Source organism: Podarcis gaigeae (genome assembly GCF_964106915.1).
Source record: "Podarcis gaigeae genome assembly, chromosome: 4".
Taxonomy (NCBI): Eukaryota; Metazoa; Chordata; class Lepidosauria; order Squamata; family Lacertidae; genus Podarcis; species Podarcis gaigeae.
This window is the reverse complement of record NC_139677.1, coordinates 46,264,435-46,291,804: the sequence shown is the minus strand read 5'-3', so window position 1 is coordinate 46,291,804 and position 27,370 is coordinate 46,264,435. Positions and strand designations below refer to the sequence as shown.

The 27,370-nt window shown below is 39.8% G+C and overlaps 1 protein-coding gene and 1 pseudogene across 7 annotated transcripts in view; one reads left to right on the top strand and one right to left on the bottom strand.

Moving 5' to 3' along the window:
* The window catches only part of IL1RAPL1 (interleukin 1 receptor accessory protein like 1), a 642,787-nt gene that overhangs the window by 140,105 nt on the left and 475,312 nt on the right, over positions 1-27,370 (bottom strand). For all 6 annotated transcript variants that reach the window (XM_083734324.1, XM_083734319.1, XM_083734321.1 and 3 more), the window contains one exon: positions 11,993-12,067. In XM_083734324.1, the coding sequence (XP_083590450.1) occupies positions 11,993-12,067 (75 nt within the window). The remainder of the gene's footprint in view (positions 1-11,992; positions 12,068-27,370) is intronic.
* The window catches only part of LOC310842422 (craniofacial development protein 2 pseudogene), a 243,452-nt pseudogene that overhangs the window by 177,787 nt on the left and 38,295 nt on the right, over positions 1-27,370 (top strand). The window lies entirely within an intron of this gene.

Sequence of the window (27,370 nt, the reverse complement as noted above, 5' to 3'; positions counted from 1 at the left end):
GGAGAGACACCTTACAGGAACTTTCTTGAGCTAAAAAGGCATGATTCTGCAGTGCTAATCAAAAGCAATATATTCAGCCAGCTCCCTGGGACTTAGCCTGTTTGGTTGTGAATTGTAAGGCGTCACTTGAGCAATTTGAAGAGCTGCAACTGGGGCATTGCAGAAGGGAGTTAGATGCACAGCTAGAAAAGAAGACTGGCCTCTGCTATGCCCTAGCTTCTGCACTTATTTTCCCCCCTCTGTTAAGAGGTTTGTAATCTATGCATGTGAATAGGACGACATGAAAAGCTAAGGGGCCAAAGATGGCAGTAATTATAAGCAGCCAATGATCACTATAATACAAGTTTTGGTTCTCACCTCTACCTCCCTCAGCTTTGACACACAGCCTTTCTTCCCTTATCCTGACAAACTAATTACCTTCCTTCCTCTGGAAACGTCACTGAAATTAAGGTTAATGGTTTATTTATACACCACTTCTAACATTATTTATTAGTATACAAGATTAAAGGGAGCTGTGTTGCATTCTTGAGTGACTGGGTGGTTCACTGTTTGTGTTTAGAGATTTTTAGGTAATGTAAAACTGTCTCACTTCACTCTCTGTTTTAATTTCATGACCATAAAAAAAAGACTTTAGCCCCTCCCACTAGAATTTAATTAGTGTATACAGATGGGTCCTGTTTTCCAACACCTCCCAAAGAATTGCCATGGTAAACAGAGAAACATTTGACAAAGTAGCACAAAAGTAACACCTTAGATTACTGCAATGCATCATATGTGGGGATGACTCTGAAGACAGTTCAGAAACTTCAGCTGGTGCAGAATTCAGCAGCCAAGTTGCTCACAGGGCTCACCGATCCTGGCCCAACTTCACAGGCTGCCAATTAGTATTTGGGTGCAATTCAAAGTGCTGGTTTTGACCTTAAACAGCTCAGGACCACAGTACCTCAAGGACCACCTCTTCCATATTAATTGGTCTGTGATCAAAATCTGAGGCCCATTTTCAAGAGTCGCCTCCACGAGAGCTCTAGAGGGTGGCAACATGAAAACAGGCCTTCTCCCCATCTATGGAATGCTCTTCTCAGGAAGAATTGCCAGGCAAAAACATTCCTCTTATCTCAGGGCTTTGGCTAGTTAAACAAGTACAGTGGTACCTCGGGTTACATACACTTCAAGTTACATATGTTTCAGGTTACAGACTCCCCTAACCCAGAAATAGTACCTCAAGTTAAGAACTTTGCTTCAGGATGAGAACAGAAATTGTGTGGCGGCGGCACGGCAGCAGCAGGAGGTCCCATTAGCTAAAGAGGTACCTCAGGTTACAAACAGTTTCAGGTTAAGAATGGACCTCCGGAATTAATTAAGTACATAACCAGAGGTACCACTGTAATAGTCTTTTAAACTGGGTGTAGGCATTGGTTTTGTTTGTTCCTATGCAAAATTATAAATTATCTAGGTCTTGACTCCAAACTCCTATTATTATTGTTGTTGTTGTTGTTGTTGCTGATGTTAGTTGCTTTATCTTCCACAGACAACCCAAAGCAGCTTAACAAACAAACAAAACAACCCCCTACATAGATACATTAAAAGCGGGGATGGGATGGTTGATAGTGCCATGCAAAACTTTCTACTACAGTACAGGCATTTGGCCTTTAACATGCCTGTTCCATTTCATGCACAATCCCAGGCTATAGATTGTGAAGCTGAACAAATTACAGCACAAAATGATAATGATAATTCTCTATATAACATACCGAAATAGCTGTATGGGGCAATATTTTGAAACAGCAAAGCAATTTGTCGCACCTTAAAGGCCATCAAATTTATTATGGCATAGGCATTTGCGGACTAGAGTAGTTGCTATGAATATTTTTATTGAACCCTTTTTCCTAGATGCCATTGAGGACATTCTCTGTTAACTGGATCTATGCTGCCCTGAAATAGCTGATTTCGTTCATTGTGTATCTGCACCCCACATCTCTGATGTTAAGTCATTTATCTCTGTAAGACCCTTTTCTTGGCAACACAGTGATTAATGGAAAAGAAGTGGATAGTTAAATATTTAGCTTTCATGTCACTACAACCTTGACAGAGACATGTAACAACCACACTGACGACAAAACCCTTTGAAATAGTGCCTTTATACAATGACTTTCTGCGCACTTCTCTAGTAATTAAAATATGTAAGAGCCCAGTTGGTCTGCATACTGCTGATGTGCTAGAAAGTGTGGGAAGCATTTTATCATCAATAATTCAAAACTATCCTGGAATATATGGTAAGGTTTTAAATTCTATACAAGAAATTCTATGTCTCTGACTGTTTGTGAGTTTACAATATTATTCAAAGATGGGAAACTAATCTTGATGTTTTCTTTTTCTTTTCCCCAAAACTATTCTTCTCCATGTAGTGAAAGTCTGGAATCTCTAATTTACAATCTTCTAGGAGAATTGCTCTTTCTCACACTTACACAGCTAACATACATGTGAACACTGGATCACAGAATCACGGAAGGATCATGAGGATTCCAACCCCCTGCAATACAGAAATCTTTTGCCCAATGTGGGGATTGAACCCAGACGACTGACCATTTCCAGTCTAGCCTGAAAGCACACCAGTGACCAAAAGCCTTATATCACACTCACAGTTTCCTCGACAGTCTGCTCTGCTCAATCAACCTATTCATAATAAAAAGAGCACCTGAGAATGTCAGGGTTTTATGCTCATAAAGCTATGGAGCAGTGAGGATTAGCATGAAGATTTCACTTTGCGATTTAACAGTATTGCTTTAGGTAGTCGGGAAACCAAATATCAGATGAGAAAATTATCTTGCACCCAAAGTTAATTTAAAAGTATTGCTCTTCATAATACAAAGTCTTAACCAACATTGAGTCAATTGCAGTTATACTTTATTGGGAAGCTAACATGTCCACACAGAAAGTCAGGGCGAGTAAAGCTTAGTTATTGTAATGTAGAGCAGCAAGGGATGTATAAAAGCCCCCTGAGAAATTTATTTCATCTCAGTGAAACTTCCTCGACTTCCCTTGGATGTTTTTACTTGAGCATGAACTGCTAAATTCAGCTCAGGCTTTACTTTAGTCAAAATCCTAGAGTGGGAGCTCAAGAAGTCTCTTTGGTCAGATACACATCTGCACCCATAGTTATAATAGCCTTAGGTCAGTGACTGAAAATGAAGTTGATTTGAATTGGGGTTATTACATTTGCTATGAACTGATGCAAGTCTGCAAAAGATTTGTTTTTTTATTGTGAATTGAGAAAATTACCAAAATGACAGTGTGCACTGATAAGGTAACACAACAGTATGACCTGAGAGGGAAGCTAAGTGCTATTACTTATCCATTTTAAAAGCCCATAAGTAAAGGTTTTCTTGTTTATTTAGGGTATTTGTTGCCTGATTTTTGAATTATATAAAACTTCTAAAGCACATACAATATCCTGGAGGAGATGCCTATCATGCTTGTGGGTTTCATGGAAGCCGCTTCATTTGGAAGTGGAATGCTAGACTAGAAGGACACTTGATCTGATCCATGTACAGAATCATACAATCTCAGAATTGTAGAGGGACCCCAAGTGTCATCTAGTCCACCCCTGCCATTATTAGCTTTGTTCCCTTTGATGGTTCTTCTCCCAGGTAGCTTCCTGGATAGGGAAAGCTGAGTCAGACTATTTAAACCAATTTTCAGTTTAACTCTCCAAGCATTGATTAATTCTAACTTTTATTAGACACAGGAATTGAGCGGTAGCTGGCTCCTCACAAACTCATAACAGTATATAGGAAGAAATGGCTTAAAACATCAATGCAAATCTTCTGAATAAACTCACTGGTTTTACTCTGTGCCACTTGAAGCCCCTGGCTGTATACTCTCTCTGTGTGTGGGAAATCCAATATAACTTGAAAGCTGGGAAGCATAGACGTCTGGTGGACAGACATTTAAACAGACACTAGCCTGACTACCTGTGGCAAGTAAAAATCTACCCACCTTGGGTAGTCAGGTAGGAAAGGCTTTGTTTTTCCCCTTGCTAACAATAGGTGTGAGCAGTTGGCTACTAATTTATATGAATCTATCTGGAAGGCTACCATAATTTGTTTATGATCACTGCCATACATCAGGACTTAGTAAAAATGACAATTTTGCCGTAGATATTGCTGAGTTACATGAAGAAAATATTCATCATGCTTTATAGTATGCTTTAGTCTTGAGATGCCATACTAACAAATCTTACATGACAGTAACATGCTTAAATCTGACAATGGATAGTTAAGATGACAGAATATAGAAATGCCAAAACTGGAATAAGGTCAAATGAAAGCCCTCCTATAAAAATACAAAACAGCTGTTGGCTATTGCTTTTCTCTGGAGTTAGGACTTGAGTTTATATTTACTAATTTACTTAGATTAGCTTTGCTGCACAAGAATCCATTAACACTCTTCTTTAGAATAACATTAATAAAACAAGATTGTCTTTATATTTTTTCAAAAACTGATATGTGATGTTCCTCAATAGAATGCACATAGTGCAATTGTTTAATTCTAAACACGCACCAAACAACAGAATTATTAGAAACTTGGCAGAAAGTCCTTGGTACTAGTAATATCAAAAAAAACAAGCAATAAAATAGTTTTAAAGTGCAATCCTTTATCTACTTTCCTGGGACTGAGTCTCATTGAACTCAATGAGGATTACTTCTGCGTAGAAGTATATATTTTTGTGCTGTTAGCTACTGAGATCTCTGAATTCTGAAAGCTGCCAGAATTTCTAGTTAGGTGACGCAGAGCACTTTCAGTAACTTAGGAAAATGTCCATATGTACAAGGCTCTGTTTTATACAGTGTCAGATCAATAGTCCATATTTCTGATGGATAGCCACTGCAAAATATTGAGTGTAGGTGTGTCTTATTGAGATACTTTAGCTGCCTGGGAATGATGGGTTGTAGTTCAAAACATCTGGAGGGGTGGCAGAGGTTGCTTTACGGACTGTATTCAGCATATATGATACCTACTGTTTTATTATCATCCTTGTGCAATTTCTAACGTGAATGCAGCTGTAAAATTGTGAGGCAAATGTCCACTAAAAACTCCCAAGTGATTCCTAATTGCCAGCAGAGTCGAGGATAGTATTACGGTATTTCACTGTTGCCTAACCAGATGGTATTATGCCATGGACTATTTTACTATTTGGCTTACAGAACATAGCCAAAGCCACAAAGCCAAATTTACTGAGAAAGTGTTGACTTCAACACACTGATTTACCACTCAAGAGCTGTATATAATGCTTTTTTTAAGGAGGAGAATAGTTTTCTATTAAGAATGGGCAAGGCAAGAGGCACTACAATATGCAAAGCACATTGTGGTTACATTTATTGTGTTAATGGTTTCCTTACCAGAGCTACCCTATAATTCACTAGATATGGGGATTTCCTTATGGCTGCCAAGTTTTGTTTTTGAGGTTAGGTCTTTGTAATTAATTGAGGATGAATAGAGCTGTTTCTTGGCAAAGAAATTCACTCAACTAATGATCAAATACTACTAATTGCATCATAGTTTCACCAAGGGTCACGTCTCACTAGAATTCCTGCTAATAGCTGTCCAAGATAGACAACAGCTACAGGAGTTTGCAAATCTTATTATATCTCATGACTTTCACACATTTGTGTGAACATGCATTTGTCAGCAGTCATCCCAAACAATTTCCCCTCCCTTTAACCCACTACCTCCATTCCATAATGGTCAGTTTAGTTGATTCCTAAGGGGCATGAATAGCTTTTATTTCTTGTTGTGACTGCTGGATTGTTACAGGACTAGACAGAGCGGAATATATCTGAATCACAGTTTCATATAACAGCCGCAAATCTTTCATTTGAGAGATAATACTCCAGAGTCAACTTTTTTTTGCGCCTTAGACAGGCCAATTAACACTTTAAAAAAATAGTAACAATAAGGAAAGAAAAACGCTGGATGGCTCCGGCTTCTCTAAGACCTCTGACAAAGATCTTCGTACACTTAATGAGAAGTGGTTTGCAGACAAAATTTTAAACATTTTACAAGTGCAAATATCATTCTAAGTGTTACAGCTTTAGAAGGGTCGTTGTTTCTCATACTTAATTAGAGCTAAAGATTTCATTGCCAAGTTTTTCTTATTTAAAAAAGGTACCAAAGGGACCAATATCAATACAATAAAACTTAATCAGCTCCCTTTGTAGGTCATATGACCAACATTGTACCAGAGGAACTGCTGACACTGTGTAGGAAGTCTCCTGATCATGAAGTGATCAGATTTAGTTATTCCACTTGTTCTGTAATTTTATCAGAACTTCCAATCAGGGATAACTTCATGAAAACTTCAGGGATTCAGAACAACTAGCTGCTATGCAGCACCCCAAAGGAACACAAGCTAGTTCAAAATACTTGCCATATGACTCTGGAATACATTTCATTATATTAATCGGCCACTTTGTAGTTGCAGCCACAGCTTTTGTAACTGCAATAATAGCAGAAAGGGCAGCTGCTGCATCCCAACAGATCTTGATTCAGATAATACATTCTCAGTGCAATGTGTTCCCGTGGACACTCAGAGGACATCACTAGGAGACAAAGCTGACCATGTGAACTAGGCCTGTGATTTATATTCATGACAAGGGCCAGCTACTAACATTATTTCCCAATATTAAAGGATACAAACCATAAATCATGAGCTTCTTGCATAAGGAAATCAGTGCTCTCCTAGGAAGCTGTGATTTATACGATGCACTTTAATCAATGTTTGACAAATATTTCATCTCTACCTACATTTGGACTTGGGGAAAGCAGATATTTGTGGCTATGTGTGAAGAGAAAACTTCCTGCAAAAATGGATGCATTTGGTAGCATGCAGACACTGGTGCACTTGGCAAGAGTTTATTACAGGCAAAGCAGTGTTTCAGTTGAAAAGTAAAGAAAGGAAATGAAGGGTTGTAAACTGACCAGGCTAGCAAAATCAGAAAGAAAGAAAGAAAGAAAGAAAGAAAGAAAGAAAGAAAGAAAGAAAGAAAGAAATCCTGATTTGAAAGTATTTCTTTTTTATTACATAAACTTAGATCAAAACTGAATATAGGAACATAAGCATCAGGAATACGTTTTTGTCAGTAAGAGCTGTTCAACAATGGAACAGACTTCCAAAAGAGGTGGTGGACTCTCCTTCCTTGGAGGTTTTTAAGCAGAGGTTGGATGACCATGTGCCATGTATGATCTAGCTGAGACTGCTGCATTGCAGGGGTTGGGCTAGATGACCCCTGGGGTCCCTTCCAACTCTACAATTTTTCGACTTTGTGATTCTATGATCCTGAAATCTCAAGGTTAGATGGTACCCTTTCAATCTGCTGTCCAAGTAAACTGGGACTGTGAGACTTCCCACAGGTGACTGAATCAAGGTCAGCATAGATTTCATACACAGCAGTTACTGAACAGAGAGAATCCATCCTTTTTTCTAAGACTCGTTTTCTTTCACACCACTCGAGAATGAAAGATTTGTATCTAATTTAAAGTAGTGTGTTTAGTGCTGAGTCTGCTTTTATTTACAATCTACCCTTCAGCTCCTCTGCTAAAAGTGAAATGGCATTTGCTTTTAAAACGACCCATTTTCATGGCGCTTCTATGTTAAAATTGTACTGCAAATATCACAAATAGAAAAAAAGGTTTATTGAGTCCAACTTGGTGAACTGAATGTCCCTACATTGTTAAGAGTATTTCTTTCTATTTATCTTCTTAGAATTTATTAATCTTCCTCAAAGGTTTCAGTTGCTAATTTACTAATCAACTGTAAATTTCCAATTAATGAAGTAATGATAATTTCTTGAAGGAACAAACTTATTAACAACGTGATTTTAAGCTCATACAAAAAGCTGAGATGCCATATGAACTTATAAATGTAAGCAATAGATTTATAATGAATTGCAATTATTTGTAGAACCTTAATTATCTGTAGAAAGATTGCTGAGTTAAACCGTTAAAAAAAATAAATTCAGAGCTCTGACTCATAGTAATGTTAAGTTGCGGTTCTTACTTTGAAGTGAGTATGATTCACATCACTGATACTGGGACTGCAAATACATAATGCTTTAAAACCACATTCAAAGCACGCATTTTCCCCTCCAAAGAATTCTGAGCACCGTAGTTTGTTAAGTGTGGCTGTGAACTACATTGCCCAGAATTCTTTGAGGGGTGGTGGTGGAATGTGTGCTTTGAATGTGCATAGCTTGGGTAAAGAAAGATTCTGCCCAAAGGACTTCCTAAACATATGCACCTATAGCTGAGCTGAGACTATGGTATTAAGTCTGCCAATAAATCCTCCCGCTGTAAGAAATTATAGTGGATGCCTCCTTCCCAGTAGCCCAGGTGCTCTGTGTCGGAACTCCGCTCGGCCAAGCCGATAAGGTCTCATCTTCCTCCGAGCTGAGCCTTTGAAATCGCTTCCGACGACTGATAAGGCCTCAAGCATATTCTATCCAGCAGGGTTCCCAACACAGGGAAGAGACAAGAGGTTTGGCTACATTGTAAAGAGTTTTATTTCTAAACTACGCAGAACAGAAAAGACATCCTCTCTCTATGAAAGCAGAGAGCAACTGAACAAAGGAACAAAGGAAACAGGAAACCACTAACGTCACATCCCGTCTCCCTTTCCCATGAGACTTGAAGGTTTCTGGAATGTAAACAGAGTCCTGTGACTCCACACAGCTGCACAGCGATCACAGAAACTAACACTCTGCAGGTGTCCACCAACTTCCTCCTTGTTCGAATTCCTTCTGTAAAGAAGGAACCACGCATTAGTTCTGTGCTGGGATTTTTCCTACTGGGCACCTCTTCTCTCAGTCAGGTTCCTTTGTTCCTCCTCATCCTGGCAGTGTCTACCTGCTTAGTTTGGACACTCTTCTCTGTTTAACTCTCCCTTTGTCTACACTCTGGTGCAGCTGAGCTACCTTTCAGCTATTTCACTAGGCTTACCAGAATGGCATCCTGGTAGATTGATGAAGGTTGCTGCCATTGTAGTTGGAATACCCTGGGGACCTTTCTATTACTGAACGAGGCAGTAGAGGTTCAAGTCCCCCTCCTCTTTTATCTGAAGATAAGTTTACTGATGTTTCATGATGTAGTGTCATCCCTGTTGCACCATCGTGTATGGAGCAGAACTCAGCTCATTGCACCATTGTTGCTTAAAGCAGATGTTTTCATTTAAGAGAAAGGGGAAAATCACAAACCCACAGGTACCTTGTGTACTGATGGTAAACCCCACTGAATGCCCATGCCCCAAATAATTAGATGTTGCGTTTCCACTATGAAGATTGTTGAAAATCCTTGCTTTTGTTTAGTTCAGCAAAATCTGGAGGGTCCACAGGTTTTCCAGCCTTTATCTAACACAATCCTTGGACTAGTGGGATGTTTTGAAAATATTGTTACCTATGCTCCAGCTTTAAGCAGGAGGTTCTAAGCAGCTAAAAAAGAAAAGAAAAGTGACAAAGAGCACAACTCCAACTCTTTTTTCATTTAGGCTGAGATGTGAAAGAATGCAGGCTGTGCTTTAGGTTGTCTGTTAAAATTTGTGGGAAAGTGAATCTAATTTTCTCTGTCTTCTTTGGTTTCAGAAAAGGTTTTTAGGCACCTCCTTTGGAAGCAAAACTGAGACTATTTCCTAAAAGATGATGACATCTTTGTGCTGTCTTGTCTAGTGAAGTGGAGCAAAACTCCTGCCAGGGGAAACTTATTTTGTTGTTTCTATAAACTGCATGGCCATTGGGGAGTTTTGTTTGGCCTGCCACAACTAACTGCTTTATAATTCTGCCTCAGTGAGGGAAGCGGTTGAAGAAAGATACAAGACAGATTTCTATGAAACCCCACTCCACAATTTTCTCTTACAATTTTCTCATATGTTTTCACAGACAGCTTGGTGTCTTAAGCATTCACCTATTCCTTGTAGCAGTAAAAACAAACAAACCAAATATTGAGAGGTTGATCCTCTTGAGTAGAAAATAACCATGTGTATTATTAAAAGCCCCTCTGCAACTCAAATCCTAAATGCATTATTTAAACACAGATATTGATTAATTCAAATGAACCACTTAGTAAAAGCGGAGAAGAGCTTATATTATCTTATTCTTGACCTCCATTAGCTTTCCTGTCAGAACTTGATTGAACCTGTTCAAGAGAGTTAGTACATATGGTTTATACATTCTGTTTACACATTTTGATAGATTTATTTTCAATCTGGCCTTAATTAATGTATTATTTACCATGTTGCTTTTCTAAATGATGTATGTGCTTCATTGGAAACAGAATTTCCAGAATTTTCCTTTTATCTGAAATTTTAATATTTGCAGTATGCATTTGATCAGACCCACAGTGAGCTACTACTTCAACAAATGCTTTCTGATCAAAAGGTTAGACATATTTCTACCTCTCATATGACTAGCCATTGCAAACCCAAAGCTTTCTTATGTTCTGTGGTAAGTTTATAAAAATGTGCCTTCCCATTGTAAATAGAATACTGCTTCTCAGGTCAGGTTCAGAACTTCCGGCGCTGTCCACACATATGAGAATATGACCGTAATAATTTATCTTTAACATACCTAGAACTGCAGAACTCAGAAGCCAAACAGGAACTTGCAGTATGCCAATTAACTGTTTGGAGTCAGAAATTAGTACCAGCTTAATTATAATTTGCCAATCTAGTAATGCTTCAAAGATACCTAAGAAGATGTCTAATATTTCACATTCCTTGATCATAATTAAGTAAGACAGATGGTATGCAGTTAAACACAAGAGTCATCATAGTAATACAACAAAACATCAATGGTAATATTTAGAAGCCAAACTTGTACTCCTCAAAGTCAGGCAGACGCATAAATTCCATTGATATGATCACATACAAGGCTAGAATAAATCATTGCTTGTTCTTTTAAAAAGACATAATATTATAGAAAGTGCAACTAACTACCAACAAATATTATTTTCTTCAAACAATCTAATGTATATTGAAGCCCTGTTCTGGCAATATTGAGATGGTAATATCATAAGGGTAGTGGTTTTTCTGAGGAAGTTAACTTTTCAGGTTGTTAAGCAGAGGGTGCTTTCAGAAATGGCTCTATATGTAAAAATAGATGCTTTAAAATGGTGCTAAGTCCACCATGTAAGGCCTTTACTATGAAAAAAAGTTGAGAATTAGTCTTAAGACAAGTAATAACCTGTAGTTTCCAAGTGAACATATGACAAAGACCCCAAAACCACATTCATTAAATGCCACTAACATAGCCTAGACCTGCCATGGCAGTGGAAGATAGCATTAAAAATTAGATAGCAGTGGTGACAACACTCTATTCTGTAGTTACCAAAGAGTCACAAACATAACGCAGGGAATTTCACAGTGAATTATAAACCATTGAAATTCAGTTATAATCTGACAATCTGACAAAATGAACAAAGTAAATGCTCTTTTGGAGATACGAAAGTATGACTTAATATAGCTTAAAAATCCATGTATGGGCAAAACAAAAATTCAGTACATTTGGTTCAAAGTCAACAAACCATGTAGCACTCAGAATCATCAGGGAAATTGGCTTCTGTACTTGCAATACTCACAGCCTTCCCAAATATTGTGGACTATAAATCTTCTCAGCACTGACCATTGGCAGTTATAGCCCCAAAACATCTAATTGAGCTCTTCAGTTTGACTTCTCCTCTACTTTTAGTTAACTTCCCTTAACTATTACTTGTAAACAGAATAACTGCAAACTACGGAAAGAAAATGACACCATGCTTTTTAACAAAGATCAGTTATAATATTAAATACAATAGAATCAATGCAAATGTGTCATTATTATAACCTAACCTCAAACATATCTGCGCAAAAGCACAGTGCAATGACATCTCTAGTTTTGATTTTAATTGTTAATGCCTTCATCAAACATTAAGACACAGCAGACATCAGCACTTCCTGAATGCAACTTACCCAGCTGTGTCTCCTGAATTGTCAGTTTACTCTCTGAAGGATATAAAAGCTTTGGTGGTTTTTCTGTTAGTGGTGCTGCAGGGAGAAAAAAAGAAGCATGGTCATTCTGAATATTCCTGAATAAGAATATTTTGACACCTGAAATCAGGGTATACTTTAAATAAACAGAACAGGAGTCCCCTAGCTCCCCCCCCCCCCGTGTTTTCTGAAACAGTATTAACAATTGCTTTGATTTTAACAACATTTTCATTGGCGCATGTCTTGTGCACTTGCACCGTTATTGTCCCACTTTGAACAAACAAGTTTGGTAGGGGTTTGCAGTGTTTCATACACTATGAATCTTACATGCAGAGAAGGAATGACAGAAAAAGCCAGGGGGGAAAAAACAGAAAGCAGGTCGGGACAAAAGCAAATGGATTTATACAGAGTGGAATTAAGAAGGAAGAAAATTGTGGTGAAGACTCAGAATTGATATAGAAGGTGGAAGGAAATTACTATATGGAATTAAAGTATGGGGGTATGCATTTGTGAGAAAGGGAAAAAATGAGTGATTTTAGTAAAGGCATTTCAAATAGATTAAGAGGAATAATAAACAGGAGTGAGGAAGAGCCGCAGTAGCTTGAGAAAGAAATGTATACGATGTTTTTTGCAGAAATGTGTCATTCTACAACCTTTTTTATCTCCTTGTTCAATTAATTTAATACTCAAAACCAAAATATCTGTGTACAAGGCAATTTGACACAAATGGGGGCACTTTAAAGTTACCTCTGATTATATTTTTTATTTATTTACAAAGGAAGATAAACTACCCTTCAATGTGAGATGAGCAGCTTCTCTAAAAACATATTTTTTAACAATAGCTTTACAATTAGCCATATAAATGTATTGAATTTATACCCCACACTTCCTCCCTGAAGAGCCTAGACCAGAATGTAGATGGGCCCAGTAGTGGACTTTGGGTCCTCAAATTCCCATGGTGCCCTGTGTGACGCTAAAATTTGGCACCCCCTGCCTCTCACGCTCCATTCTGCAGCATTGTTGTGGCGTCCCATGCAGCATGGCTCCCAGTGCCACTGCTGTGGTTGCACCACCCTAAAACTGCCTCTGCTGCGCCAGACATTGCAGAGAAGCTCTAAAAGAAATCCAAGCATGAAAGACTCATCATTTCCTTATCTTTTTCCAGCACTTAATTTCTAAGTTGGGAGCTGCTGAAGCTTAAGTCTTTCTGAAAGTCACACCTTCTATGCAAACTGACATTTATCAGGGATAAACTACATGAATCTTCACTGTGCATGCAATACTAAAGTGGGACCTGCCATAAAATATTGCAGTACAGAGTAGTATTAGGCCAAAGTATTCAGCCAGAGGGTTCCCCCGCCCCCAGGTTTTTGTTGGTGGGAAGAGTGGCTCCTAAAGATTGCTACAATCTTTAGCAATGGTGGCAAATTCTTATAATGCAGGCTTCCTCAAATTTGGCCTTCCAGATGTTTTTGGCCTACAACCCCCTGATCCCTAGCTAGAAGGACCAGTGGTCAGGGATGGTGGGAATTGTAGTCTCAAAACATCTGGAGGGCCGAGTTTGAGGAAGCCTGTTATAATGTGTGGTGGGGATGTGTCTCCATTCCCAAGGAGCTGCCTTATGTTTCTCTCCTTCCCCCTTAAGACACACTTTCAGCAGTGGTTGCCTATAAATGAAGGATGCTATATCATGATACGGTTTTGTTGCCAGGGGCTTAATTGCCGTCACTTTCAGCAGTGGTTGCCTATAAATGAAGGATGCTATATCATGATACGGTTTTGTTGCCAGGGGCTTAATTGGTGATGGTCCTGTTGAGAGATGGCTGCCACCAGTGGGTAGCTGGAATGGACAAAATAGAATGAAGGAAAAATATTCAGAGGACAGTAGACGAGCGTCTACAGATATGCAAAAATGTTTTATTTTATCTATGTGTAACAATACATATGAGAAATCATTTAATAGCGCTAGATAATGGGCTGTCTTTAATTTGAAATAGACATGCCTTGCTTTAATTACCTTTGTTCCGACTACTTTTCACAAAGCACCCACTTAAAATTAAAATCAAGGATGGTTGAGGATTTTAGTCTACTCCATAATCTGGCATGAAGTTTTTTTTTATTCAGCCAAACCAGCAGTTGAAACAGAACATAGATCTATGGTTTAGTCCTTTCCAAACACTGGATCAATCATTCTACTTTTGAGTTGCACCCAGGGCTGCTTCCCATTTCTTAAAAATCCTCTAAAAGCTGCTTGAAGCAGCTTCAGAGCAAAGCACCTCCACTGTGCTGCGTAAAAATGCTTTCAGAAAGAGTGCAGGAAGTGGCTGCATATCCCTGTTGGGGCATGTGCAGAGTGCCCATTCAACATGCCAACGGAGTGTGCCAATGGAACAGAAAAACACCAGACATTTCTAGTTAGACTCAGTCCCTTTACTGACAGTATAATGCAGTTCCATAACTTACAGGTTACACACAGTGGTAATATACAGCATACAGTCTTTCCATCAGCATACAGCCTCCTTGCAGTGTTCCAACACAGACTAGGCTCTGGCCAAGGGCAGGCACCAAGAACAAACTTGCTTCAAACACAAGAATCACTCTCACAGGCTTGCTGACTCACTCTCACATGATTAACTAGTCACAGGTGCAGGATAAACACACCCAATTAACCAGGATACCTAATTTAACCTGTTCTTGTCCTTTTTCTCTGCATGCAGAAGCCCTTATCCATTAACAATCCCATCCTGTGTAATTGTACACAGTGGTAAATTCAGATGCTCCCCTGTAGTCATGTGAGGACCCTATACATATAAAAAAACTCATAGAGAGGGGTTTGTCTTACTTACAAAGACATGTATCCTTCCATGTACACATTTCCTCATCTCCTGCTCCTTCACTATTTCCAACTCCGTTATTTGTTTGGAAGGGTTGGTTGATTGGAGAAAATATTAAATCACCTAGATATGATTCTTTTTCTTAAACACACACACACACACACACACACACACACTAATTTGACTGCTACCTTATCAGTAGTTTGTCATATCTATTTAAAGACTCTAAGTTATCAACACAGAGACATCTTTCAGAGAATGTCCACTATGCCATTTAAATGTAGATTTGCCTTTTTTTTTGTCAAGCTCAGCTCAATTATTCCTTATCAGATAGCATTTCTACAGCCACTGTTCTAAATCTCTTAAGTCGCTTCAAAGCAGACCTTCTGTCAAAGGTAAAGCAACTGCTGGAATAATCCTAGTACAAAGGACATGTAGGATAGGGAACAACAAATTCCATTTATTTAACAAACTGATACATTACTTACCTGAGGCCTTGGACCTCAGGTGGCAGCTTTCTGTGTGAAAAATAATAGACTTTTAAAACTGCACAGGGATTAGGGATGTTAGCCTCACAATACTCTTTTGGTGTGTGAGGTACAACATATCTGTAGCATCAGCCTGGCTTACAGCAGCCCTGTCATTGTAAGGGAAACCAGGCTATGAAGTAGTTGCTTGAGGTTCTGTTTCTATGGTCCCAGACCTTGACGCTCAAGATCTTACTGAGTTCTAGCATATATACAGCAGAATACTTGCCTTCTGGCTTGCTGTAGCTACTCCATTCCATAAAAGGCCTTGTGAAACTGACATACCGTAAGTATACAGATATTGATTGGCTTGATAAAAATGCCGCTATATTTTCTATTGGCCTTTTATTTACCTCATCGCTTCAAACAGACCAGTCCAGTCTATTACCTGCTTTCAGAGGAATCCATGTACAGTGGTGCCTTGGGTTACGGAAGCTTCAGGTTACAGACGCTTCAGGTTACAGACTCCCCTAACTCAGAAATAGTACCTTGGGTTAAGTTCTTAACCCGAGGTACCACTGTCTAAATAACTAATTATACACCTTCACTCAGCATTCATTTGTTAATATGATGCCTTTACATTATTTCACCTATTCAATATTTTTTAGAATCACAGACGCATCTCAGAAAGCCCTCAACTTAACTGAGCTCAGTGATACCTTTTCACAGACATTGCAACCAGTAGCGCAAAATATTTATCCCATAGATCAGGGCAGGCCAACTTGTGTCCTTCCAGAGGTTAGACTGCAACTCTCATCATCCCAACCATTGCCAATGCTGCCTGGGGCTCATGGGAACTGGAGTAAAACACTATTTGAGAGGCCACAGGTTGGCCAGCCCTGCCATAGATTAAAGATAGTTAGCCTCACTAAATGTTATATTCAGCCTCCCATCTACCTTTCTCCAAGTCTGGAAGGAAAAGGAATGGGTGGTGAGAACAGTTAGGATTTGTATAAATTATGGGTACTATTAATGTAAGAAGTCCTGTCAGGAAAACCCCTTGTGCAAGTGGGCTTCTCCCCTCTCCCTCCATGTACCTCCCAAAGTTGGATATGGGGGCTCAGGTGAACCCTATAACAGTGTGCAGTGGAGTGGGGGATTGCTCTATCTGGCAAGCCTAAATGCTTGCTGTGACAGAAATATCACCTATATATACAGTATATACATATTCATTTAAAATAAATGAATTCATTTGAATAGAGGGAGTCGTGCACAGTTGAAAGCACATAACTCTTAACAGTAGCAATCATGTGCATAATTAATGTGTCAAGAGAGCGCTGTAAAGTAGAGCACAATGCAATTTGCTCTTCTTTCAGTTTAGCACCCCTAAAAAAATTAACAGCAGTTCTAGAGCATGCATTTGAATAAGAATAGTGAACAGTGGGGAGTCAATTGCTAAACAAAGCATTTCTGAAACAGACCAACTCCCTTCAAGGTGATTTACCACCTATGTCCTACAGACTAAGAATGGCTAACAACACAATCCTAACCGTGTCTACTCATAAGTCCTGTTGAATTAAACAGGACTTACTCCCAGGTTAGTGGGTTTAGGATTGTAGCAAGTGTCTTACACCTGCCACAAAAATACCTTTAACAAATAATCTATTAAAAAGTTCCCATCTACTACCAGCTTGTTCAGATATCAGATAATCATTTTCTTTTTTGTTACAGTGAGAATTTGAATAAATACTAGATTTCTAACCCATATAGTCATAACATTCTCTTTACCTCATTTAGACAATAGGTACTGGGATGCTAAAAACTGAAGAGCTCATGTAGTGAATCCACCATGGAAACAGATGAACCAATAAGAAACAAGGGTCCTGTTGTTATGCAAATGTATTTGGCAGTAAAATTGGTGACAGAAATGCATAACAAAATGTAGGAACTGTGTAGGCAAAACTGTTTCCAAATGACTGTTCACAAAGTTTTAAAGTAATGTGGCCCCTAATGACCAGGGACAGGTTGGGAGTATTTGGGGTGGAGAACACATGTGCAAACAGATGTTGAGATTCCTCATTATCTGCTCATCTCTAATTGAAGCTGACATGACATTTGAGCTAGTCTAGTAACTAAGGGAGGCTGCACATATTGCTTCTTTTCTATATTAGTCTTCTTGAACATTCACAGCAATTCCCAGTGCTCGGCCAGGGAAAAGATAAATGCTCTCAAAATCTACAATAACCAAAATGGTGCCCTCGCAGATGGATATGCTGTCTTAAACAAAAAACAAAAAAACGCTACCCAGCAAAAACAACAAAGACTGATGGGGAGAAATATATTAGCTTCAAATCTTGCAGTGCAAGATTAACACTATATTATGGATTTTGCACAGTGCATCTATATAAGCTTCTGATCTGAATTATATCCATTCTCACTTTGGTGACTGTACATTACTACAATGATTTATAAGGCAGGGCATTGTATTATCCCATTTTTCAGAAGAGAATGTTGTCAACTAAGTGGCTGTCATAAGGGTCTCCAGTTAGGCTCTAGCTGACTTATAATTTAAACCCCTGTCTTCAACATGCAACCCACTTCTCTGAAATAAAATATGAAACTTTTGAACTGTACAGCAAAATATAAGGTATTGCAAGTCTTTCCTAAGATTCAAAAGGTCTTCTGATTTCTTAAAACGCTTAAACTGTTACAAATAAAGTAGTGCAACATCCTGAAAAGGGTTGTGATGTAAATCTACTAAAATGAAAAAAGGGAATGACATGATTCAGTTGTCTTATTTAATGCAATGTACTGCTTGTCGTGACAATGCCAGTTGAATATCTGTCTATTCAAGCCCTTTCTTCATTCTTAAAATGGTCGTTCCCACTGTAATACTGCTAATGTTGCACTACCTAATTGTTTTCTAAGTCCTTCCAATTCTCTTAAATATAATAGAGCAGATACTATTATACTGAACTAGCTCTGACACTCAGCATTACATCATTAAGCTGGTAACTTTCTGTAAATTATATCTGCTCAGCATTCCTTTCTCCCCTCTTTTTTTCTTGAGAGCAGGAAGTGAAGTCTCCACAAACTTGCTTGTATTTAGTAGTTTGCAACACAGAAAAGTTACTTTTCAAAGGTGGAATTGTAATCCTGGGCAAATGAGGTTGGGTGGCTTAGGCTGATTTAAATGCTTGCCCTTCCTGTAGCTCCACATGGTCATGGGATGTGAATCAGACAGGCAACGAAGCCAAAGGCAGGATGAATAGGTGCAATTCCAACTCATCCTGTAGGCAGATCACTATGCAGCTTAAAGAATTCTGAGAGTAAAGGAGAATCTGTCTGCTGAGCAAAAATTTCGGCCCATACACTGGCAACCTCTCCCCTAGACCACTGCAGTCCTTTTCTCTCTGGTCTTCTGTGGTGCCATCTTGGTCTGCTTACATGTATTCCATCCCTTCCTTGCTTTGATCAAGTAGTATTGCACCTTAAATCCCTACACTGGCATTCTGTCTGCTCCTGATCTGTCCAGTTCTGTGGGACATTGAGACATTAATGGAACAGGTGAATGCACATCAAAGCACAGAGCAGAAAAGAACAGGACCTTGGACAGTTCAAAGGGCAGCCTGCAGTCTGACCTGTTTTCCTCCTAAGAGGCAGATAAAGATGTTGCCTCTGCAGAAAGCGAGAGCCAAATGAAGTCTTATGTGGACTGTCAAGACCTGGAGTTTGATAGGTTCCCTGGTAGAGCCAGCTGATCACAGATGTCTGTGCAAGTTATCAATGTCATAAATTGACAAAAAGGGTGATGGGACCATATCCTTTTCAGTGTATAGACGTTTCACTGCCTTGTTAACAGGAGGTGATGCCCATGTCTACTAGAATATCAGAAATATTTAAAAGCCAGAGATACGAGAAACACCCCTCTTATGTTCCTTCACTTATCCTCTCCCCCCTCTCCTGAATTCTACTGCTCCTGATCTTTGCTTTCGCTGGAATTTCTAAACGTATTTGTGAAACCATACCATGTAACTCAGTACGTTCTTGGACTGGTTAGAATAGAACTAGTGTGCTAACAGGACTTAATTCTATTGAGTACTCACCCCCCTCATCTCCTTCCCTTGCTCCCTGTTCTGCCTTTTCCTTAGTTGTCCCCCCCCCCCTTATACAGTGATTTGTATGAAACATTGTTTGGAAAAAGAATGAATAAAAATCTTAATTTTAAATTCCAGAATTGTTGGCCATGCAGTTTGTTTCAGCTTTCAATTCCTTCAGTTCATTTGTATCCCACCCCACCCCACATTAATAAAACACTATGGAAATCCACATTGCTAGGTCCAAAGGAGATACTCAACTGTGCGACAATGTTCTTCATAAAGCTACCCAGTCACTCTTTTGCAAGTAATGTAGTTCTTTGCTGCCATACCTGTTGCAAGGAGGCCATACCAGGCTTTATTTCTCTATTGGAAATGTGTGCTAAGATTTTACCTCTCCACTGCCTTGAATTTGATGTAAAAAAGAAAAAAAGAAAAGTCTAAAGTGGTCACAAAATGCTCACATCAATCATTGCTGAAAGCAAAGGCATTTCCACACACCCCATTCTTAGCTGGAGCTTTGAGTTGCCTTTTTGCTTATCTTGCTGTTGTAACTTCTTATCCGTGAAATGTTTGGGAGTGAAACACTGGGCTATTTCTGTTTTCTCTGGATTTATTGTGTATCTTGTTTTCTATCACTGAGTAGGAACAACAGGATTAAATGGAAGTAGCAGAGCTGCATGTCAAATTGCTTCACTAAAGCATGACTCGTGCGCAGAGGGAAACAAATGGACACTTCTCTTGTGCTGTGTAATTCTGACAGCCCACTTAAAGGAGGGTTATAGGACTGTGTGGAACCCACAAGTGCCTAACTACGTATTTTTATACATACGTACCATTATCACAACTAAGGTGTTTCTTTCTTTCTTTCTTTCTTTCTTTCTTTCTTTCTTTCTTTCTTTCTTTCTTTCTTTCTTTCTTTCTTTCTGTAAGGCCCTTAAATATCCCTGTTCAAACAAGTTTATGTCCAATGAACATGTGGAAGCAGATAAGCAGCCTATGATCCTTCCCTGACTTCACACATAATTTCCCAACTTCCATCTAGTATTTTTTATCATTTCTGCCCCATCTTTCACAATCAAATTGTCTCAAGATGCTATCATCATTCTGATGAATCTGTAAACAGATGTTGTTCTGTTCATATCAAAAGCAGAAGGCTGAAGAATATAAGTAAGTAAAAATATTCCAGCCTTTTATAAGTGTTGATCCATATTCATTTATTTATCACCACTACTAATTGATTTGCCTATTTATACCCGACCTTATAAATGAAGTTTTAGGCAACTTAACAATTTATTTTAAATACAACATATTACCAGGAAGGATTGTATGTACATACATACAAATTTACCTCCCCTAAAGTTTTCAAACATCCCAGTTCCAACTACTGCTGCTTATGAAAGCCTGGGAGATGAGCTTGCCCTGAAATGCATGCTGGTGCAGCCAGAATTTAGTCTCTCATCGAGTAAGGTTTATGTACCAGTGCTACTGCTGCTGCCTCAAATAATTTTGGGTTCCTGATACAAGAGGCACTGGAGGAGTGAAGGTTTTCACAATGCTCACCCCATCCTTCAGGTGCTCCACTGCTTATCTTGTGAAGTAAATCCCCCTTCCTGGTGGCCTTCACAGCTTTTGGACTACAACTCCCATCATCACCATCCATTAGCTATGCTGGCTGAATCTGAGGGGACCAGATGTTCTAAGAGCTTTGACAGTGAGTGAAGGTTATGGAAATTAATACAGTAGCTGCTACCTATGAATCAGGACTGTTTTCTACCCCAGCTTCTTACTGCTCACTAAACTCTGTTGCCTTTTGAGCTTCTGACACTTCTTCCTCCTAGTCTGCCCCCTCTTTTCTCTATGACCACTCAATGTCATCCCACCACCAATTCCCTGGCTTCTTCAGCTGGTGTCTCAACCACACTTCTGCATCCAGCCAGTCCATGACATGGGAGCCAACAAGAAGTGCCTGATTGTGACAGCACTCTTACCACTTGTGACTACCCACAAATGGTTTTCAGAGGCACACTGACTCCAACTGGGGACGAAGAACATAGACCTCATGCTTAGAGTCCACTGATAGCCTCATCCTCCAACGTTTAAAAGAGTATGAAATCTGTTGAAAACTAGTTCTGATCCACACACTTGTTCAAGAGATGAGGATCAGGGCATTTGATGTACCAATTTGCAAAGATCAAAGCCCTCACATATACTTATTTAACTGTCAATGACTGTAAATCCATTTATGACACATAACTCTGCAAACCAACTGAGGAGTTGTGAAGCTTTGTAATATACAATCATTAGCATAGCTAGGGTGGTGGGCAGGGGGAAAACAACACCTGACTGTTGAAGCTTTCCTCTTATAGAATAGACAATGAGGGGAAAATTCACATTTTTGGCTTTTGGGGTGTTTTTTTAATTTGTTTTTGTTTTGCTTTAAGCAACCAAGCAAAAACAAGGCAGCTGTTTTTGTGTGCTCAGTCCTGGAAGGTTAGCATAAATCCCAGGAGAAACAGATCGGCTTCTCAAGTGCAGATGAGGCAGGCAAAGGTAAATGATAAATAGCATCACATGCCCCCACAATTTATCATAAGGTTCTCCTTCCTTATATGCTATGCTATACACACAAAAGTATATACACATGGCTTATCAAGGCAGTCATCCAGTCAAAGATGGCTTTAACCCTGCATAATCCTTATCTAAACACTTTTTGAAGTCTCAGCCCCTCAGGAATACTTGCTTTTTGGGTCTCTCGGCAGTTCTCTATTGTTACAGGGCAGTGGGAAGAAACATCTGTTATAGTGTCTGTGTGGTGTTTTTTTAAAAGAACTGTTACTACAAAATGGTAATTCTCCAAAGAGTGGGGAATGTCGCATATAGCAATATAGTTGGGCTCCTTTTAAAAACTACCTACTATAGAAATCAAATCAATATGGAGAGTGCTCTTATACTATTTTCAGTGTGCGTGCATCTCTTTCTGCAGTTACTTGGCAACAGACTGAGATTAGAAATCGTAAGCACTTGCTCTACAAAAATGCTACAGGAACTGGTGGTTACACAATCACCAATTTATTCCCAGTTGCACCGAAAGGACCTTGTGGTTCTGAAGAAAACAAGATTTATATGATAAAAGGAATTCACAGAAGGTCAAGCCCTACACAATGAAATTGATTTTTTTTTTGCTGTGGAAGAAACCAAACCAAAATTTCACAGTAGACAAAATGGTTTAGTGAAAAAGACACTAATACGCTAGCAAAAAAAACCCCAAACAAAACATAGTATATTAAATGAAGTTTTTGTTTCTGCATTCCAAAAACAACAGGACAGTTTTTCAAGCCTTGACAGCTTTCTTCTAGCGCTCCACACTTTCCTACAAGTAAACCCCTCTGAACAAAGCAGGATTGAAGTAAACATGTATAGGATTCAGAGCTATTTCTGAGTGCACATGATTAGGATTATGCTGAACAACTGATGTCACACACACATTGAATTTGGAGTACACTATTGCTCACAGTGGGAATAAGTAAACATGCAAAGGACAGACTGTAAAGTCACATTCAGAATGGACAGAAGGGTTTGTGTGTATTTATACGGGTATTTAATTCCATATAGAATTCTCTCTGAAATCACCATGCATGATAGGACTGTGATTGTGTTAGCACCGTGGAATGGGATGGGGGTCTGTGACCATGAACTATGCAAAAGATATTGGGGGGCCCAAAACAGCTTGTCCTCCATGAGCTGGACAGGTCTGAGGGTATAGGATGACCAAACAGCCAGGCCCACAAGAATGTAATCATGTGTGAGAAAAGAGGTGAAATATTATCACTTGCCACAGCACAGTGCCCCCTCTCAGTAAGTGAGAATTCAAGGGTTTACCCACACTATTACCCTTGAGAGCTTTGCCAGTGTGTACAATGGCATTCCTAATAATACCTTTCTGATTTCATTCTAAAAGTAGTATTTTAAGGAATATAGCAGCATCTATAATATGCATTAATGACACTGATACCTCACATTTTCTCTAAGAAGCTCAATATAGTATTACATAGTTCTCTCACTCCTCATTTTACCCTCACAACAATCCTGTGAGGTAGGCTAGGCTAAGAGGCAGTGACTAATCCAAGGTCACGCAATGAGCTTCATGGCTTGAGGGGATTCAAACTCTGATATTCCAGATCCTAGTCCAACACTCTAACAGCTATACCACACTGCCGTATTATGGCACCTTGAGTGTCAGTGGTGCTTTGGAGTTTGTGAAAGGTAAATACTTGAATACTAAATGTATAGAAGGCTAGAACTGTCTATGTGCTACTGCTGAACACATATCAGTGATCAGAAATTACTAAAAAAAATCCTTCCAGTAGCACCTTAGAGACCAACTAACTTTGTTATTGGTATGAGCTTTCGTGTGTATGCACACTTCTTCAGAAATTACTATTCTTGGTAATTTTGGTGCTGCTTACCATTATCATACAGTGAAATGCATCTTAATCTAATTAATCTATCAAAACCTGTAAACTAAGCTTCTTCTCCAAAACTCTCCACTTAAATGCTCCCCCAACAGCAAAAGTTCTATCACTGCAACTCTGCTGCATAATATATTACCACTATTTATCATTTCAATGACATTTTTCAGTGTACAAATTGCTTTGGAATTGCTTTAGCATTCATATCTTGTTTATCCTCACAATAAGCTTGAGAAGCAAGTGACTATGCTGAGAGACTGTGACTTGCCTAAGGGCAGCGATATGAGCTTTTTGGCTCTGCAGGGATTTGAACCTGGTTTCCCCATGTCCAAAAACATTTTGTAAACATCGCATGACAACTGGAAGCAGTCAGATACACTCATACCCTGAGATCTGGGTTTTTTTAAGAGACAGCCAACTTTCTTTGAATTCTTTCCACAAATCCCCACGACTATAGCACATTAACTGCAGAGTCTTGAATAATCCCATTATCAAAGCTGATTTGCACCACATCTTTCCAGTTATCCTTTTGCTCAATCAAAGTTGATACTATTCACTCTCCTGAAAGCCATTCTTGTACTTAGATGTATGCTTACAACCATTTGTGTGTGTGCATGTTTCGCACACCAAAACCGTTTCACAAAATTTAACAGGGAAATAAAACTGGCAATTGTGTGCTGCCACACATGCAAGTTTGGAAGAGTCAGATTGGATCAGTCTGCTATGAAAAGCAGACAAAACAAACTCCTTCTCCATTAGTGATGTTGGGGATTCAGCTAGCGCTGTGGTCTAAACCACTGAGTCTCATGGGCTTGCCGATCAGAAGGTTGGCGGTTTGAATCCCCGCAATGTGGTGAGCTCCCATTACTCTGTCGTAGCTCCTGCCAACCTGGCAATTCAAAAGCACACCAGTGCAAGTAAATAAATAGGTACTACTGTGGCGGGAAGGTAAACCTAGTTTCAGTGCGCTCTGGTTTCCGTCATGGTGTTCCGTTGAACCAAAAGCGGTTTAGTCACATGACCCAGAAAGCTTTCTGTGTCCTTTACCTTTACCTATTAGTGATGTTCCAAGAGTTTGTATTTACCATACTTTTTCTGTGTATTAGACGAGGTTTTTTTTACTCCAAAGTAGTGTTTAAAAACGGGGCTCGTCTAATACACGGGCAGTACAGTGGGGTACTGGGTGATTGGTTGCAGCCTCAAGCTGCAGCTTGTCAGCGGTGATTTGGTGAGTGATTGTTGCCTTGGATTGGCTGCTCCTGCATTAACTGGGCAGGTGTTTGGTTGCTGTGTCAAAGGCTGCCTTGGATTGGCTGCTCCTGCATTAATTGGGCAGGAGATTGGTTGCTGCATCAAGGGCTGCCTTGGATTGGCTGCCGCTGCGGCAATTGGGTGTTTGGTTTCTGGCTTGTGTTTGCCAATGGGCAGGTGCTTGTTGGCTTCTGTGACGCAAGCAATGCTGAGCTCTTGTCTTTAGGGTTAGTGATTTTCTGCACCCTCCAAAAGCTCAAGAACCTTGGGCAATCCCCCCAAAAGCCCAACAATTCTGTGCAATCTTTCCCCAAAGCATTCCCCCCCAAATCTCAGCAACTGTAGGCAATCCCCTCCCAAAGCTCAGCAACTCTGGTAATATAGCCATCTCCCTCCCCCATTTTCTTAAATTATAGCCCCCCCAAAACAGGGGACATCTTATACATGGGGGCATCTTATAGATAGAAAAGTACAGCATTACCTTGTTCAAAATGCACATTTGCTTGTAATGCATCAACATTATTATGTATTATGAAGCTGTGCCACTCATTTTCCCAAGAAGTTCTTCCTAAACTTTGAATGCAACACATGACTCTGCACATGCTTGTACCAGTGAGTTTTCAACTGTGTTTCAAAATAGCTTGCTTTCATCCAGGTTCTGGACAGTCTGATCCATAAGACTGTAGCTAGAAAGCCTGGATCAGGGCACAGGTGAAACTGTCTTTTTAAATTATTCTTTTGTGGGATTTATATTGCAACAAGGTTTTCTATAAAATCAATCCAACACATCCAGATACGTCAGAATCAAATGCAAAGCAACCCAACCTTCTTCCATCTGCCACAATAACTACCTAATTCTGAACTTAAGAAGGCCTAGCAAAAAAAAAGTTTCAAAACCTCATTGGCTGCATAATATTTGGCAGAAGATGGTTCCAAAATCAGGGTGGTACCACCAAGAAGGCCCTGTTCCAAGTTCTGATCATACAGAACTCACTAGGTAATAGTATGGCCAAAAATGTCTCCCCAGCAGATCTTAACTCAAAGGCAAACCAGTACAGGGAGAGGTACTCATTCAGAAAACTGGGTTCCAAACTATTTAGCGCTGTGTAAGTCAATACCAGTGACGCGGGTGGCGCTGTGGGTAAAACCTCAGTGCCTAGGACTTGCCAATCACATGGTCGGCGGTTCGAATCCCCACGGCAGGGTGAGCTCCCATCTTTCGGTCCCAGCTCCTGCCCACCTAGCAGTTTGAAAGCACCCCTAAGTGCAAGTAGAATAATAGGTACCGCTTTATAGCAGGAAGGTAAACGGCATTTCTGTGTGCTGCGCTGGTGCTGCCTCGCCAGAGCAGCTTCGTCACGCTGGCCACGTGACCCGGAAGTGTCTCCAGACAGCGCCGGCCCCCGGCCTCTTAAGTGAGATGGGTGCACAACCCTAGAGTCGGACATGACTGGCCCGTACGGGCAGGGGTACCTTGGGTGCAGTATTGAATGGGGGGTCAGTGAAGATCTCTCAAGAGTTGGTGCCAGGTAGCACAGATGCATTCTGTACTAGATGCAATCTCTAAGCTGTGTTAAAGGGCAACCCCTTGTAGAGTACATTAATTAGTTGCTTGGTTGGGCATGAATAGCTGTGATCAAGCTACCTCTATCCAGGAATGGCTGTAGTTGGTGAACTAGCCGTAGGTGGCAATAGGTACTCTGTGCCACTGTGTCCACAAGCATCCAGTGACAAAGTGAAATTAAGGAGTACTGTCAAACTACACATCTGGTCCCTCAAGGCAAGGGAAGTGTAATCCCATCCAGAAGAGGCTGATCACCCAATTCCCATACTGCTGATCCATAGTACCTTCTTCTTGCTGGGATTCATCTTGAGATTCTTAGTCCCCATCTGGTCCATCTGATTCTGATGGGAAAGAGTGATAGACCTGGGTGTCATCAGCATACTGATGGCACTTCACCCAAAATCCCCTGACAATTGTTCCAAATTGCGTCATATTGGAAAGGAAACAAGAAAAATCCCTCCAGGACCCTGATATATTCAGGCTGCTGAGCTGCTTTGAGGGTGTTCAGACATGTTTTGTTGGGGACCACACGTGGCAAGAGTGTTTTTGCATAGGCAACTGATTGGCCACTGTGGAAACAGAATTGTAGACTAGATGGACCATTGGCCTGATCCAGTAGTATTCTTCTTATTTTCATACATTCACAGAATTTTGAGTCCCTACATTCAGGAGCTC